We start from the raw sequence: 16,123 nt of genomic DNA, 5'->3' as shown, positions 1-16,123 counted from the left end.
TATCTGCAAGAACCAGACACTCTTAAGAATAGTATGTCATGAAGCCTCTATCCAGAAAAATGTACAAAAGTACCTACTCATAAAGTTTTGAATATAATTTCATAAGGCTCACAGTATCCCACCCATGATATCTATACAGTCAGGTTTATAACCTCTAAATTAAGGAGAATAAAATACAAATTTCTTATCTTTTTGTTTTTCAAACTTTTAACTTTCATAATTGACAAAATATATTTACAACCTAAAAGTGTTCTTTTAGTTTTAAACAAAGCAATTAATTCCTTTAAGCCTTATTTCCTTCAAACTAATAATGCTACTTTTTCATCCATAATTTACAACATCACTTAAAGATTATCAAACTTATATAATAAAATTAAATTTTAAAACAATTAAATTGCCACCTACTCTAGATTAACCACTCTCTATTAAATCATTTCTAATTCACGAAATGACTTCCACAGGTAGAAAAAAAACTTACCTGCAAAATGGGAAAAGTAGCAGTGGTGATGCCCATTTTGTATAAATTTAAGAGCATTTCACTTCCACTCCATATTTTACAAGCTGATTCATAATCCCTTTCCACGAGATGTTCAGAGTTTGCTTCTAACCAACTGGAATAAAATAAAGCAATTCCATCAACCAGTATCATCCTTATGTGCACTATTTCAACAGAACAAAGAGAAATGTGATACAATGACTTGTATCCCTTGAAGGTCTTACCAAATGAATGTGGGTTCATTAATACATCTTTTAAACAACATGCATGTTTCTTTTTGCAAAGTCAATATACAGCTAGAAAGTAAGCTTTTATTCAGAAAAGAGAAACATGCACGTGATTCCCCAATTGTGTTTTGTGGCTTGACTGCTTTACTCGACTGTCTCTCCAGCTGACAGTCATGTCTTAGGAGCGTATCCCAAACTGCACATAAAAGGAAATACAAAAAAGCCTAAAAGAAATTACAGTGTTACATATTAACACAAGGGAATTACTAGAAAACATATAAATATATTCATTTATACACACACAGACATTTGTAAATTGAATGAGTGCTTAAATGTCTATACTATGTCATTATGTTGGACACTATACTAGGTAGTGGAAATACAGCAGTAAATGAAATAGGTAAGGTCCTTATTCTCACGGAAAACAGATCTACTAAAAGGAAACAGAAACAAATTTAGAAACAACTACATGAATAAGAAAATAGCAGGTAGTGACACTGACATAATGACAATAAATTGGGTTAAAGTAATCTAATTGCTACTTTAATCTGAATGTCAAAATAGCGACCTTATTGTCTCCCTGAGGTGACATTTATTCTAACAACTGAATACCAAAAGTACCCAGTCATGGGAGGATCAGAAAAAAAGAGTACTCCGAGCAGAAGGAATACTTGCTGCAAAGATCTTGAGGTGATTAACAAATTTTGCTTATTTAAAGACCTGAAAGAAAGCCAATGTAGTTGCAACACAATGGGCAAAAGGCAATAATATCACACTGTTAGAGTGATAAGCAGGAATCAGATCATGCTGAGCCAGGATAAGAGTCTGGATTCTATTCAGAGTGAAATGGGAAGATTCTAAATGGAGGGTTTTAAATAAGAGAGAGAGAGAGAGAATCTATTTTAGGTGTTTAAGAGATGATTCTAGTTTCTAAGCCAGAGTGGATTATAGGAGAAAGGCAAGAATGAAAGGAGAAATCTATTAAGAGGCTGTTACAAGCATTCCAGGTGAGAGATGGCTCTGGGATGACAGATGTGGGAATGAAGGATGTGGGATATACTGTGTAGGTGGCATTTATAAAACTGACTGGTAAATTGAATGAGGTGAGGCAGTAATCAAGGACAATATTTAGATTTCTGATTTGAGAAACTGGTTGGTACAATTTGCTTAGATAATCAAGACAGGGAAGGTGGGAGAAGTAGGTAAGGGAAGGTGAGAGAAGTAGGTAGGGGAAGGGAAGGAGGTTTGTTTTGGAAAGTTGAAATTTTGTATCCAAACGGAGATATTGAGCACTGCTGGGTATCGGAAAATAGCATTCACTCCTCGGAAAATAGCATTCACTCCAGGAAGAGGTTGGGGAAGACATAGATTCAGGCCTCACCAGCGTTTCCAAAGGGTTATGAGTCCAGCACTAGAAAAGAAATGAGGTTCCAAAACCAAGCCCTGAGGCATTTCAACATTTAGACATCCAACAGAGTAAGAACTATCAAAAGAAACAGAAAAAAATGAACTCTGAGGAGGAGGAAAACCAGAATATGTCATCGAAGCTGCCTAGGAAAAAACAGTCCTGTGTGGCTGCTCTGCTCTCACTCCTTCACTTCTAGCACCTCTGGTCTCCACATGTAACACATGCGGGTTTTCCCCCCACACCAAGTAATTCTCTTGAGACACCAGTTGGGTGTCCTGTAGTTCAATTCAATTCTGACACTAACGAGGTAGCACAGAGCCCACAGGTTAAGCAGTCAGTCTCACAAGACTGTCCGTCCCCTCCTAAAGCTCAGATGCCAATTGTAAAAGTCCAGGTTGTCATCTGTGCTTCTGATCAAGAAGCTTTACACTGGAGGTTCCCATGACCCCCTCCTTAGGTTGGATCGTTTACTAGAACAGCTCACAGAATTCGGGGAAACATTTATGTTTACCCGTTTATTATATAATAAAGATACAGATGAACAGCCAGATGAAGAGATGCACAGGGTGAGGTCCAGAAGGGTCCCAAGCACAGAAGCTTCTGTCCTTGTGGAGGTGAAGTGCACCACCCTTCAAGTACACAGATAGGTTCATCAAGCCAGAAGCTCTCTGAATCCTGTACTTTTGGTATTTTTATGAAGACTTCATTACAAAGGCATGATGGAACATTAACTCAATATCCAGCCCCTCACCCCCTTCCCACAGGGGAGGTGGGGCTGAAAGTTCCAAGCTTCTAAAACATGGTTTTTAAATACTTCTCAGACATAAAAAATAAAATAATGCCATTTGCAGCAACATGGATGGAACTAGAGATCGTCATTCTCAGTGAAGTGAGGCAGAAAGAGAAAGAAAACTACCATATGATATCACTCATATGTGAAATCTAAAAAAAAAACAAAAAAAACATAGTTTGGTCTTTCTAGTGACCAGACCCATTCAGAAGCCCAGCAAGGATTCCCGCATTAGAACAAAACACAGTTCCATTACCCAGGAAATCCCAAGGGATTTAGGGACTCTGTCAGGAACTAGGGTCAAAGACTAAGCAGTAGAACAAAAGATGCTTTTAGAACTCTTATGAATTAGGAAATTACAAAGGTTTTAGGAGCACTGTGTCAGGAGCTAGGGACAAAGACCAATATATATATTTTCTGTTATTTCACAGAAGTTAAGACAAAAACCCTTTTCACAGAGGTGGTACTCCACAACACCCAACACTGCTGAGAGACTAAGTAAAATAACAGAAAAATATTTGCATTTGGCAATCTATGGACCACTTGTGCCCTTGATAAGAACAGTTTTGGTAGAATTATGCAGATAGCAACACTACTGGGATGGATCAGAAAAAAATGGGAAGTGAGAAAATAGAATTAGCAACTATAGACAACTCTTTCAACAAATTACACTGTGAAATAAAAATGACAAACTTATACATGGCAGAAATACCACAAGGAAAAACACAAGCACGTGGTAAAATGTGGGGAAAGGTGTTTACAACTCTTATCAAAAGCGAAGGGTTAATTCTCTACAAATCTGTAAGAGAAAGAACCATAACAATAAGAACATCAAAATTGTAGAACAGATAAACAAGATTACACTGTATAGCACAGGGAAATATACACAAAATGTTATGATAAATCACAGAGAAAAAAATGTGACAATGAGTGGGTATATGTCCATGAATGACTGAAAAATTGTGCTGAACACTGGAATTTGACACAACACTGTAAAATGATTATAAATCAATAAAAAATGTAAAAAAAAAATAAGAACAAAGAAAGGACAGAGACATCAACAGGTGACAAAAAAGGAAATATAAGTGGACCTTAAAAATGCTTAATCTCACTCATATTAAAAGAAATGTAAATGAAAGGTACACTGGGATACCACTTTTCATCCATCAGGCTAGAAAAAAACATTCAGACTCTCATTGCTGATATGAGTATAAATTAGTCCTCCACTCACTCATCTATTGTGTAAATTTTAGAACTACCTATGAAAATTACATATAGATCTACTCTTTGACCCAAGAATCCCACTTCTAAAAATTGTCTTAGAGATCTACTCTCAGACATATGAAATAATATATATGTTCAAAGTTATTCATTACAGCAATGTAATAGCAAAAGATTGTAAACAACCTCAATATCTACAAATCAGAGGCTGGTTAAAGAAATTACAGTACATCCATGTAATGAAATTCAAGGCAACAATTTTTTTTTTAAACTGAGAAAGCTTTCTAGGTCTTGATATAAATGATCTCCAAAATATATTAAATGAAAAAAGGCAAGATACAGGAAAATATATGTATAAAGTACAGTGCCTACAGTTAACAATATTAAATACTTAAAAATTTGCTAAGAGGGTATATCTCATGTTAAGTGTTCTTATCACAAAAAGTAATAATAAAGAAGGCAGAAGGAGACTTCTAGAGGTGATGATTATGTTTATAGCACAGATTGTGGTGATGGTTTCACAGATGTATAATTATCTCCAAACTCTTCAGTTTGTAGATATTAAATATTTACAGCTTTGTGTGTGTCAATTATACCTCACTAAACTGGTTTTTACAAAATAAAGTATATTTTTTAAATGGAGAAGACCAAAAAAAAATGTATGTATACCATGTCCTCATTTGGGTAAAAAGGAGAGATAAGAGAAAGTATCGATATTGGCTCATTTTTGTAAAAATATGCACTAAATGATAAACTTGTTCAGGAGGACAGAAAGAAAGCAGATGGGGGATGGGTGGGCAGGAGGTTTTTACAGCATAAATTTGTAAATCTTTTTTGTTCAAACATGTAAGCATATAACATTCAAATTAAAAAAAAAAACACAGAAGGGAACTGAAAAACGCTGTGGTAAATGGTCAGGGGAAGTTTTTCCTAAGGTAAAGAGATTCTAGATCAACAATGTAAAGGCTAATGAAAGGGAAATTATCTAATGTAAATTTCAATAAAATTACAGTATTGAAATCTCAGTTAAATGAAATTCAAACCAGAATCCTACTCAAATTGTAGGATAAAGTGATAAATTAAAGCCATGACCCAGAATTTTAAAATACGTTAATTAATACCATGTTTAGTTTACGTTCAGCCCATTATCCTATATACATCCTATCGGCCTGTTAAATTATCCTGTTAAAATAGGAATAAGATTCACAATTATCAGTTTTAAAACGATCAATATGTTCATTATATTCTTCTGAAGAAGACAAAAGTTTGGACTAGCCTATCTTTAAGTTTAACTGGCAAGGAACAATCCACTTCCCAAGTGGCCTGGTCACAGTTTACTAATTGTAAAATACTCTGGCATCATAAGACATGTTTTTAATACAAAGGCAGCACAAATGACACTGAAAGACATATGTTCTTACTTAATGAGGCTATAGCACACAGCTCGCAGGGGTTCATGGTCTTTCTTCCTTATATTGTTGTTGACCATACTATCGAGCTCATCCCGAGCAAACCGAAGCTGGACTTCTGTTATACTGTAACTTGCTGATTCCCGAGCACAGTCCTCAATGTTATGAGCTTCATCTAAAATGACAACCTGTTCTTTCAGATTGATATCCATCTAGAAGATAAAAGAGTTCTCCTGTAAAACATTCAGCAAAATGGATTTAACAGCAATAGGCAAGATATTTCATTTAAAATTTCACACTGCAGGCCAATATCACAAGTCCAACTATATAAGCAACTGATTCTCAGTCTTAAAACTTTTCAAGCACTTAGGCCAGACAAATAGCAGCTCAACATCACAGAGTTTTCCATTTTTCACTCTCAAAATACTTTGCAAGCCTATCAACCAAATAATATATGTTAAGTGAGCCAAGATCAAGATATAGTTGTCTACACCAAGGGTTATAAAAATCCCACTATGAAGAGATCTCCAACATAATTTTAAAAGCATAATAAAAACTTTTAAAACGAAGATAACAATACAATATTCAAGACTCAAAATACTAATATAATACAGTATGTATCTGTTTCATTTCAGTCTTTCCTGCAACTCTTCATTTTAAGCGTTTCTCTTCCTCAACTCCCATATGACGTTGGTAGGACTGTTAATCTGTTATCAAGGGACATCACCACTCTCATGCCATGGGTAGGCTCAGAACCCAGGCTTGTCAATTAAGTAAAGTATCCATCCCTCTGTGGTCACGAAGACTGGTTTAAGAATGGATATGAGATCCAAGATAGGCCAGAGTTAATTTTGAGTGACTAATATGAAATCATGTTCTTTTTTCCAGGTTACCTAGCTAGAAAAAAGCTAGCAGCTTAAAGCTATCTTTGTTCCCATTGGGAAGAATCTGCCTGAGAATAAAGACATAAAGGAGTCAGTCAAGTATTTTTTCTTAAGCTCTGTTGAAGCTGGGTTTGTGTCAACTGTATTTGAAAGAATCCTGACCAATACAAAATGTTACAAAGCAATTGCCATTGAGTTATTCTGAAGAAACAGTAATATACAAAGGGCTGTAGATGACTGAGAAAGAACCATGGGAGAAATATATTAGGGTCTAAAAGATGAGTAGGATTTGGATTGGATAGACAAAGAAAGAGTAGGGCATTTCCATATGTCATAAAAAGCAGAGATATGGCAAAGAACAAGGTATCCTCAGGGGACCTTGAGGCAATTTTTTTTAAGGGTTCAATTTGGGAGTCTGTACAGACAAGGCTGAAAAGGCAGATTCAGGTCAGACTACTGATCATTTTGGGAGTAAGCTTAAGAAATAAGGACTTTATCCAATGAGCAAAGAAAGAAATGAGATTTTTAAGCCATAGGAAAGATGCAAAAGTAATATTAGGAAGGCTGACCGGGCACTGATACATGGAGTGGCTCAGAGGAAAGAGACCTAGCTAAAAGGCAACCAAATAAGAGGACAGTAGGTGTATTGAACATAATGCCTATTAATTTCGAACTTATAGAAAGCTAATGAGAGTTGGGCAGTCAGATCTAAAGAGAGAAATAACAATTGAATACACCAGATTCATTTTTCGTTTTATGCTGTAACAACTGGATGTCTCTAAGAACCAGGCAAATAAACGCAAATGCTGTATCCAAAGTTCACTTATTCAAAGTTCAGCATAATTTGCATAGTATGCATATTCTCCTGACGTAAATTCTTCAAAACACAATACTTCAGATAAATGTTTTAAAGTAATTCTGACTATTCATAAAGTGATAGTTATGAATGGGTTAAATGAGTCTCAAATGGGGGCAATTTTGCACCCCGGGGGATATTTAGCAAAGTCTAGAGACATTCTGGATTGTGACAACTGTGAGGGTAATAATGGCATCTAGTGTATAAAACCAGAGATGCTAACAAACATCCTGCAATGTACAACATAGCCCATAACAAAGAATTACCCAGCCCCAAATGCCATTACTGTCAAGGCTGAAAAACCCTGTTATAATTCTACTTCAGTACTAGGTCCTTAAAGGTACTTATTCCTTCAAAAATTAAAATGACGGTGTCTAAAATTCAGTTTTTAAAAACACCTTAGAATATAATCTGTTTATACACTTACATAAACATAAAGCAAAAAATAAAGTGAAAGACATTAAAACATCTAAAAGCTTTTTACATTCATCATGTATACCCCAATAAGTAGGCAAAAGTCCCTTTAATTTTTACATATCTACTCACACTTTCCCTTATTTGTGCATCTAGAAGATAGTTGTAAGGACAAAATATTATGTCAGCATCTTGCATTAGTTCTCGTGCTGTGTAATATGGACATGCCTTTAGTTTTTTCCCCAAGCTGATGAGTTCTTCTATATCCCAGGCCTTGCACATCCCTTGGAGAGTCTGTAATGTGTGTTGATCACTAATTTTATGAACACCGTGATAAAAATAGCAGGATTTCCCCTAAAAACAAACACACACAGCTGAAATGTGAACCAATACTAGAACAGAGGAAATGAAACAAGTTTATCTCAGAATTTTAGAAATATTAAAGTCACAACACAAGATTTTACAAAAGAGACAGAGTATAACACATCTATAACACAATCATTTAGAATAACTATATTAGTTGACTCAGATAGAGCTCTAGATCAGCATAAGCTCTAGATACCCCAAGTTAACTTGAGAAACATATTTTTAAAAGTATGTTTGTTGTAGCTTTGTTGTCAGTTTCTGTGTCTGTAACCAAAAGACAATGAATAGTGAGTTGAGTTCTTTCAGGAGTTTTCTGTTTTTCTATTGATACCTCTACATATTTTTAAGGCAATGTCACTTTATTTTGTTTACAAATATATTGAATATCTGTCAAGATTACTATTTTGTTATTGCCCTTAGTGAATTTCCTTGTCTATTTTGCTTGTTCTTTCAGATAAAATTTATTATTTTACTAATGTTTCCAGAAATTCTAAGTAAAATTAGCAATTATAGAAATAAAATGTCTTTTAAAAAAAAAAAAAGTCTGATTAAGTGCTATTAGGCAAAAGTATTTCTGGAAGGATACCCAAGAGCAACAATGGTATCACTAGTTGCTGTCAAAGATGAGACCCAGATGACTTGGGGGCAGGACTGGGAGAGGTTTTACTCTACAGACACTTTTGTACCTTTTCAATTTGAGTCACTGAGATGGTATTACTTAATCAAATATAAATAAGTGAAAACAAAGGATGGAAGAAAGGAAGAAGGGAGAAAGGGAGAGGAGGGAGAAACAAAAAAGTAAGAGTGTTCCCTACAAAATATCTGGACAGTACAAGAGTTCCAAAAAACTCTAAATTATCTATAATCCCATCATACAAAGAATGTAACTATTAACATTCTGATGTATTTCATTTCATATTCCTTTTATGCATATGTATATATGGATATATCTCTACAATGCGACCCAATATTAAAATAATGAGAACAAAGCAAATTTTCCCTCGGCATTGAGGATTATTTACCATTTAGCCAAAATAAGTAAACTTTTTTTACAAAACTGGGATCACTTTCTTCTCTTACCCAATTTGATTAAAAATCCTATCAGAAATATTTTCTCATATCACTAAGTATTTTTTCATTGTTGCCTACACATATACACTGGATTACTATTGGGCATATAGACTGTTCATAATTTTTGCTTTATAAATAATGCTGTAATGAGCATCTTTATGCCTATTTTTAAATATTTCCTAAGTATATATTTTTAGATCAGAGGGTATTTAGGGATCAGAGAGTACAAGTGTTTTTAAGTTGCTTGAAATCCATACCACCAGTCTCCAGAAAATGCATACCATTTTACATTACCCTTTTTCCATACCTTACCAACTCTAATATTCTCTTTTCTTATCTTTGTGCATTTTAATGGTAAAAAATGGAATCTCCTTGTTTTGATTTATGTTTTTTATGCTTTCTAGGCAAGATTTAACCTTACATTGTATGAACATTCTAACAAGTTTCAGCAGTAATTTGCACAAAACTGCACTTCTTTCATGTACTATCTACTAATGTCCTTTGTCATTCAATTATAGGAAGTAAAAAAAATTTAACATACACAAATCAAAAACTAAGATGTTTGATAAAATCCAATCCTAGGAAAGGTGTGTCACATCCTGTTAAAAGGTATATAAAGTGAGTAGAAGTAAAACTTCTACTCCTACTAGAAGTACATAGGAAATTTGTCAGTAACTACAAAACAAAATTTTCACCATTAATGTAAAAATATATACTACACTGTTTAATAGCCCCCAAATTGGAAATAAGCCACATGTCTACCAACAGGGGATATGTTAAATAAATTCTAGCAAATATATAGCAAACATATAACCCTTAAAAAATGAGTTAGATTTGTCTATGTGCTGATGTGTTTAAGCTTTTAAAAGACTATAATATGTACACATTATAGAAAATACATATTTTAAATAAGTTAGAAGAATACACTTAAAATGCTACAGTAGTTTCCTTGAAAGTTTAAGGGGATGGAAAAGAGCTGGAAAGAGAGATCTTCTCTTTTCATTGAATGCCTTTCTGTAATTGTGAGTGTCTAACCACGTATATGTTACTTTTCTTTTTCAATCGTCATTTGAGAATAAATGGTGGAATAATAAGGCATTTTAATATTTATTAATTCTGTGCATCAATAAAAAAATTATACGTCATTTTGAAATCCAATATTTGTCTTCTCCAGTTTGCTGTACTTACCTAGTGAGGGGGAGGCGGGAACATACATATATGTGCATGTGTATATATGTATAGGTTTATATATAGATATATGTATAGATTTATATACACACACACACACACACACACACACTCATATATATTTTTATCTATGAACTATGCAAAGGGCAAATCTCTGTTTTTAAAACATTCACACATCATTACACAAAAACCTAGAAATTGCTAGAAATAGAATAAAGCATAAAGAGTTCATAACCTATAAAAGCACGTCAGCAAATCCAAGGACAAGAAGGCACGATCAGCTAAGGGCTACTAGTTCTCCTAAAGCTTTGTATTCAGTTGTGTTAGGGGAAGCCACCTGTTGATCCACCAAGGTATTAAAAATAAAAATTAGGAGAAAATTTCATCTAGCCTTATTTATTTGCTTTATTTTCTATATTATTTTCAGTTACTTTGGCTAATCTCTACTACTCTTTTTTATCGTTCGTGCCATGTCAGCATCCTCACATCATGATGCCATCTTTTATTTTTGTTTCTACTGTAGTAAAGATAGCAATGGTTAGGAGTTGGAAAACTTGCCTCCTTCCTTGCTAATTAATTGTCTGACATTGGGCAACCTTCAAGGTCCATTGTTCTCACGTGGCGAGGCATCAAAAGAGTAGTTAAACCAGAAACCTTTAAAGATTCCTCGGACTCATTGATTATACCACTTCTAAGGTTCCTTTCAGCTCTGAAATCTATGATTCTGGGGTCCAGAGACAGGTGGAAATATGCCAAGTATCTTTCATACTGAGTCTGATACAGAATGAGTTTAATAATACGACATTCACCATTTCTTCAGTCCAAGTATCTTCCACACTATTCTGAAAGCTTATATATTTTACAAAATGTTAACTAAGGTGCCTTTAGAGTCTATAGTTATGGTCTGTTAAATCTCAACAAAAAATAGATATTCTTTCATACCTAAAATAACTTTTAGAATTATTTCTAGAGCTAGTTAAGATTATTTTTTTCTTAATTGAAACAAAATTTAACTTTTAGCAGGTAAGTGCATCGCTTTTCCAGTACAGGAGCATAAAAGAAACAGTGAACAAAAACACATGTGCCTTTGGATCAAGCCAAAAAATCAGAAAGTTTACACTTTAAGGGCACTTAGAATGACACTCTTGTGCAGGTTGATAGCAAAACCAGAAAAGCTCATCCATTTTAGCAGTGTAATACAACCCTGAGGGGAGTCTGTCAATTGAAGCGTTATCACACTTTATAAACTCTTTTTCACTCAAACTGTCGGTTATCCATTTATCATTTCGGTTTGGTAATTCAGCCACAGTAAACATAGACACCTTTAGAAACTTTGTAATTGGCCCTCATTACAATACCAAATTACCCTGAGGGCTTGAGAACAAGAAAAAGAATGTTCATGTACTCCTATGTGCTAGGCATTCTGAGGCAGAATTAGCTCAAAACAACCACAAGGAGAAATATTCCATTATTTATATTGTTAATATTCAAAAATAAAAGACTTGTCTACATTAAAACAGAAACTAAAGGCCAATGAAAAATTCTGAACTTTCAAAGCTATTGGATTTTTATTTTTACGTGACTCAAACTTATGAGAGTAAAGATCAATCAAAAAACATAACCAGCACTGCAGGAGTCTAGAGGATTACATAAAATAAGACTATTTGCTTTCAATACATAATCAAATTTTATAATTGGTTTTACCAATGAGATGAAAATTCATAATAAATTACATAATAATTTTCTCAATAACAAGTAGTAAAAAGATAATGACAGCGCCAGTAAGTCTTCTTGCATAGACTTGCACTATAGCTAAAAAACAAATTGCAAGCATTTGAGGAATTCAGTTGTATCAGTCACCGAAACAAGTTTACTTAACCATAAAATTTATAGAATTTTATTATGAAGAGCCTTTTCTCTATTTTTTTTTAGCATTTGATATTTTAATGTTTCATCTCTCCTTGAATAGAACTTTTTAAATATCCAGACTGAAAACATTTCACAGTTCCTCAGTTAGTTAAAAAGAACTTATATGGAAACAGATATGCTCAGAGAACTTCAACAGTGGTCTGGATTCAATAATTCTGTATATTTTCCTGGCTCTGAATAAGTCACTTAAGTTTTTTCATTGAAGCCCCTTAGTACTTATTCTTTATATTCTCATGTTTGAATATCTACTGAAGCATCTTTTGAATAACTCCAAATAAAGCTTGAATAAATTTCCATCTAATAAGAAAGCACTGAGAAAGAAAAGCATAATACAAAATAATCTATTCACATTTATATGGTAGGAGGTGATATATATCAATTAGATGAAACTCTAGAAGCTATAGCTATTAGCCTTTTGTGTAGAAATAACTATGTTTGACAAAATACTTGTGAAAGATAGAACAACTTTCAAAATACATTGAAATATCATTGGTCATTTCATGCACTACCAGTTTATGGTTCACCAATAATTTCTGGGTATAATTCCAGACTTGTAAAACTTCAATTTTAGAGTAAACTAGTTATCAAATAGGTACACAGGCTACCAAACTAATACTGCCAAAATATTATTTAAAAAATCAAGTCTTTAGTAAGAAAGATTTCTTTGTTTCCACCTAGCCAAAATTCGTATTATTCTAGATTTTCCTTGAAAACTTTAAAACCATAAAAAACATATCTTTCCATAGTAATTTAATTTTTGAAAGAAAAGTTTGTACTAATCAGAATTATGAGACAGTATAGTCATTATACATCTAATCCAATTAAAAAACATTTTAAAATTTACTCAGAGAGAGCCTAAGTAAACTATCTCATTCTGAAGGTTTTAAATATGTAAAACATATTAATTAGATCTAATTTGAGTAAATCATTTAAATACACTTATATCCTCATATAACATTCATGTTTAATTATTTTTGGTAGAAAGATTTAAAAGAAGAAAATAAGAAGATATCTGACTAAAATGGAAATTAATTTTCAAGGAATTAAATAAATACCCCCAAGCTTTAGGACCAAAAATTTAAGCCCATAATTTTAAACTTGAATAAAGATTTTCTTATGATAAAATTAACTTTTAAAAAATCAACACTAGCAATTAATTTGATTTTCATAAGTTACTTGATTATCACTGTAAATGTACACATAAAAAATAAAATGAACACATTAAAAACTGAATAATTTTAATCTTTTCAGTCTAATTTTTTCTTTAAAATAAATGAACTTTACTTACATTTTTTCCATCCAGGAATTCCATGCACTTTTCATTTCTGTTGAAGTTACCTACTACTTCAGGATGGACACAAGTATGATCTCTGCTGGAAAGAATAGTCATTGGGACCCCTGAGTATGCGGTCCTCCGGAGCTCTCTAGTAATCTGAGCAATCTGCTTGTGTGTGCGTGTCCCAAAATATATTTTGGGTATCTTGAATTTCCCCCCATGATCCTTCTTAGTGGTATTTGAAGAATCTTGACTGTTTCCTTGTTTAGTAGAACAACAGCACCTAGAACACTGACCAGGGGGCTGTAACAAAGGAAAGAAAAGATAACTAGTGTCTGGACTACCATAAAAATTGTTACCAAACCTCTCACGGAATCAAAACTATAAATAGTGAATCACAACTATCAAATAAAGAGAAATTTCAAGCCGTTTCATCATCTAAAACTTGCCAGTGAAGAAAAAAACTACAAATTCAATTTCAAATTGGTTCTTTTTCACTCTTAAAAGTTATAAATGATGTTTCCATATTTGCATTGGTTTCTAACACACTACAACTCTCAAATTCCAAATGTTTTAAGTATACTTTAATTCTCCTCTTCTGTACACTATAAAAATAACACAAAATGGAGGATGGTTTTCATTTCTGCTTAGGCTTCAAGTAACCTTGTGATACTACAGTTTAGAATTGATAGTGCTATTTTTGTTCACAGCACAGCCCAATCAAATATCTTAAATATAGCAATATTTTTAAAGCATTTTAAATATAGCTCATAAAAGAATAGAAATATCAAGTTGAATCTAAAGCATCACTAAAAAACAAAACGAGGAAATTATTCTGTAGTACAGATATAAAAATGAATGCAAACTATTAATATTTAATAATGAAGGCAGGTTGCTTGTGTGGAACAAGTATATCTGAAATTCAATTACCTGTCACGGAATGTAAATCCATCGGTAACTTCTCATTCAGGATAGCCTTTCGGGACAATTTTACTCTTATTTCAGTTTCATAATTAAAACAGTTATATAAATGTCTCCTTAAGTACACCATTTGGAACATCAGGAGTATATAGTTTAATATACCTGCTTTTTTCCTCCTGTTTCCAAAACTTTCAAAAATAAAAAAAAAAGCTTTATGCTGTTTATTAGAACCCATGGGTTCTTAAAAACTGCTCACTTCTGAACCTCAATTACTCTACAACTGAGACAGAATGCTGCCTCATTTAAAAGAAATACTATGAAATGGTTAGTTTGTAGGAACGGTCACTGACGGGGAAAAAAAGCAAAATAAAATAGCACAGTAGCTTAAGAAAATTTGTACTAGAGTTTTAGTTTAGTAGAACAAATATACCATTTAACTGAAGTTTTTTTTTTTAATTATAATCAGTAAGATTAGCCTTCATAAACAAATGCTAAGTCACAGCATGTTACACCACAATCCTGGGGACCAGGCTGTCTTTTAGCCTCAACTCAGTGGAAAGGCAAGTTCGAATTACTCTGTCTCGCTCAACCTTGTCTGCCATTAAATATTACAATACATGATAGAATGGATGTAAATGTGACCCTTCTGGAGCTGTCACTCACGGGGATAAAAGGTTCACTGATGTGCCAAATAAACAGTCAGTCAAAGCAGATAAAGTTACAACCATGCTGGAATTGTTACATTCCCCTCTCAAGTTGCCAGTAACAGCAGATTTCATTACAGAGTGCTGCCACATTAAATAGCCAGTTCCAAATATCCTGCCTTCTATATTGAATAATTACTTATTCACTGAAAGGATAAAAAGAAGAGTTATGAATGGGGCTCTTGTCAACAGCGAGGCAGGAAACAGCTGACATGTGGTTTATGTTACATATGTTGCAATACCCAACAATTTATGGTCACACAGATAATGGAATGCAAATTATATGATATTTCTGACTGAATTCTTTTTTGGCTTTTGCATTGTTCACATTAATTAAGGTAACTATAGGTAGCAGAATTAGTTCACTTTTTCATACTTTAAATCTTTTTACTCAATTATACTGTATCTCTTCCCTATGACACAGTTAAATTCATTCTGAATATTAGAATGCTAGGGCTCAATGTTTTGTTACATACTATATGATATAGTATATTCAAGCATAAAAGTAATCCAATAAAGTGGTCTTTTCTCAAGGTTTGGAAAACCTACTTTTTGATATAACACTTTGCAACATGAATTCCACTTAAAGCTTTATCACCTACTCCTTTTATTTTAATCCATTATTTTTTAACCAAAAAATTCAAACATACAAATAGAAAAATGCAAAATAAGTCAACCTCCACAAGAAATAACTCGCAGACCTTCTTACAAACGTATCTTCCATATTTTTTTCAAGTAAAAAGGGATGATACTCTGTAGTCTGATACCTTGCTGCTTTGTATTCAAACGTTCTAATTTTCAAAAGGGGTACCTGCGCTAGTAATTTTAAAAAGGAATCTGCTTATGTTAAAATGTTATGCTAGTAGCTATACTAACAAAAGCAAAAGATAAGAACTAGTTTCCGAAAGCTTTTCCCATCAGAGCAGCTTTATTTAAGTGGCTTAAATTTGTTTTTCACTCCAT

At 33.3% G+C, this 16,123-nt stretch overlaps 1 protein-coding gene across 1 annotated transcript in view; it reads right to left on the bottom strand.

The window, feature by feature from the left end:
* The window catches only part of BRIP1 (BRCA1 interacting DNA helicase 1), a 214,309-nt gene that overhangs the window by 163,635 nt on the left and 34,551 nt on the right, over nucleotides 1–16,123 (bottom strand). Inside the window, 4 exon segments of the mRNA XM_072940258.1 lie at nucleotides 479–611; nucleotides 5,564–5,763; nucleotides 7,838–8,059; nucleotides 13,548–13,838. Of these exon segments, the coding sequence (XP_072796359.1) occupies nucleotides 479–611; nucleotides 5,564–5,763; nucleotides 7,838–8,059; nucleotides 13,548–13,838 (846 nt within the window).

Source organism: Vicugna pacos, chromosome 16 (assembly GCF_048564905.1).
Source record: "Vicugna pacos chromosome 16, VicPac4, whole genome shotgun sequence".
Taxonomy (NCBI): domain Eukaryota; kingdom Metazoa; phylum Chordata; class Mammalia; order Artiodactyla; family Camelidae; genus Vicugna; species Vicugna pacos.
The sequence above is the reverse complement of the archived record's forward strand: the minus strand, read 5'-3'. Positions and strand labels throughout refer to the sequence as shown.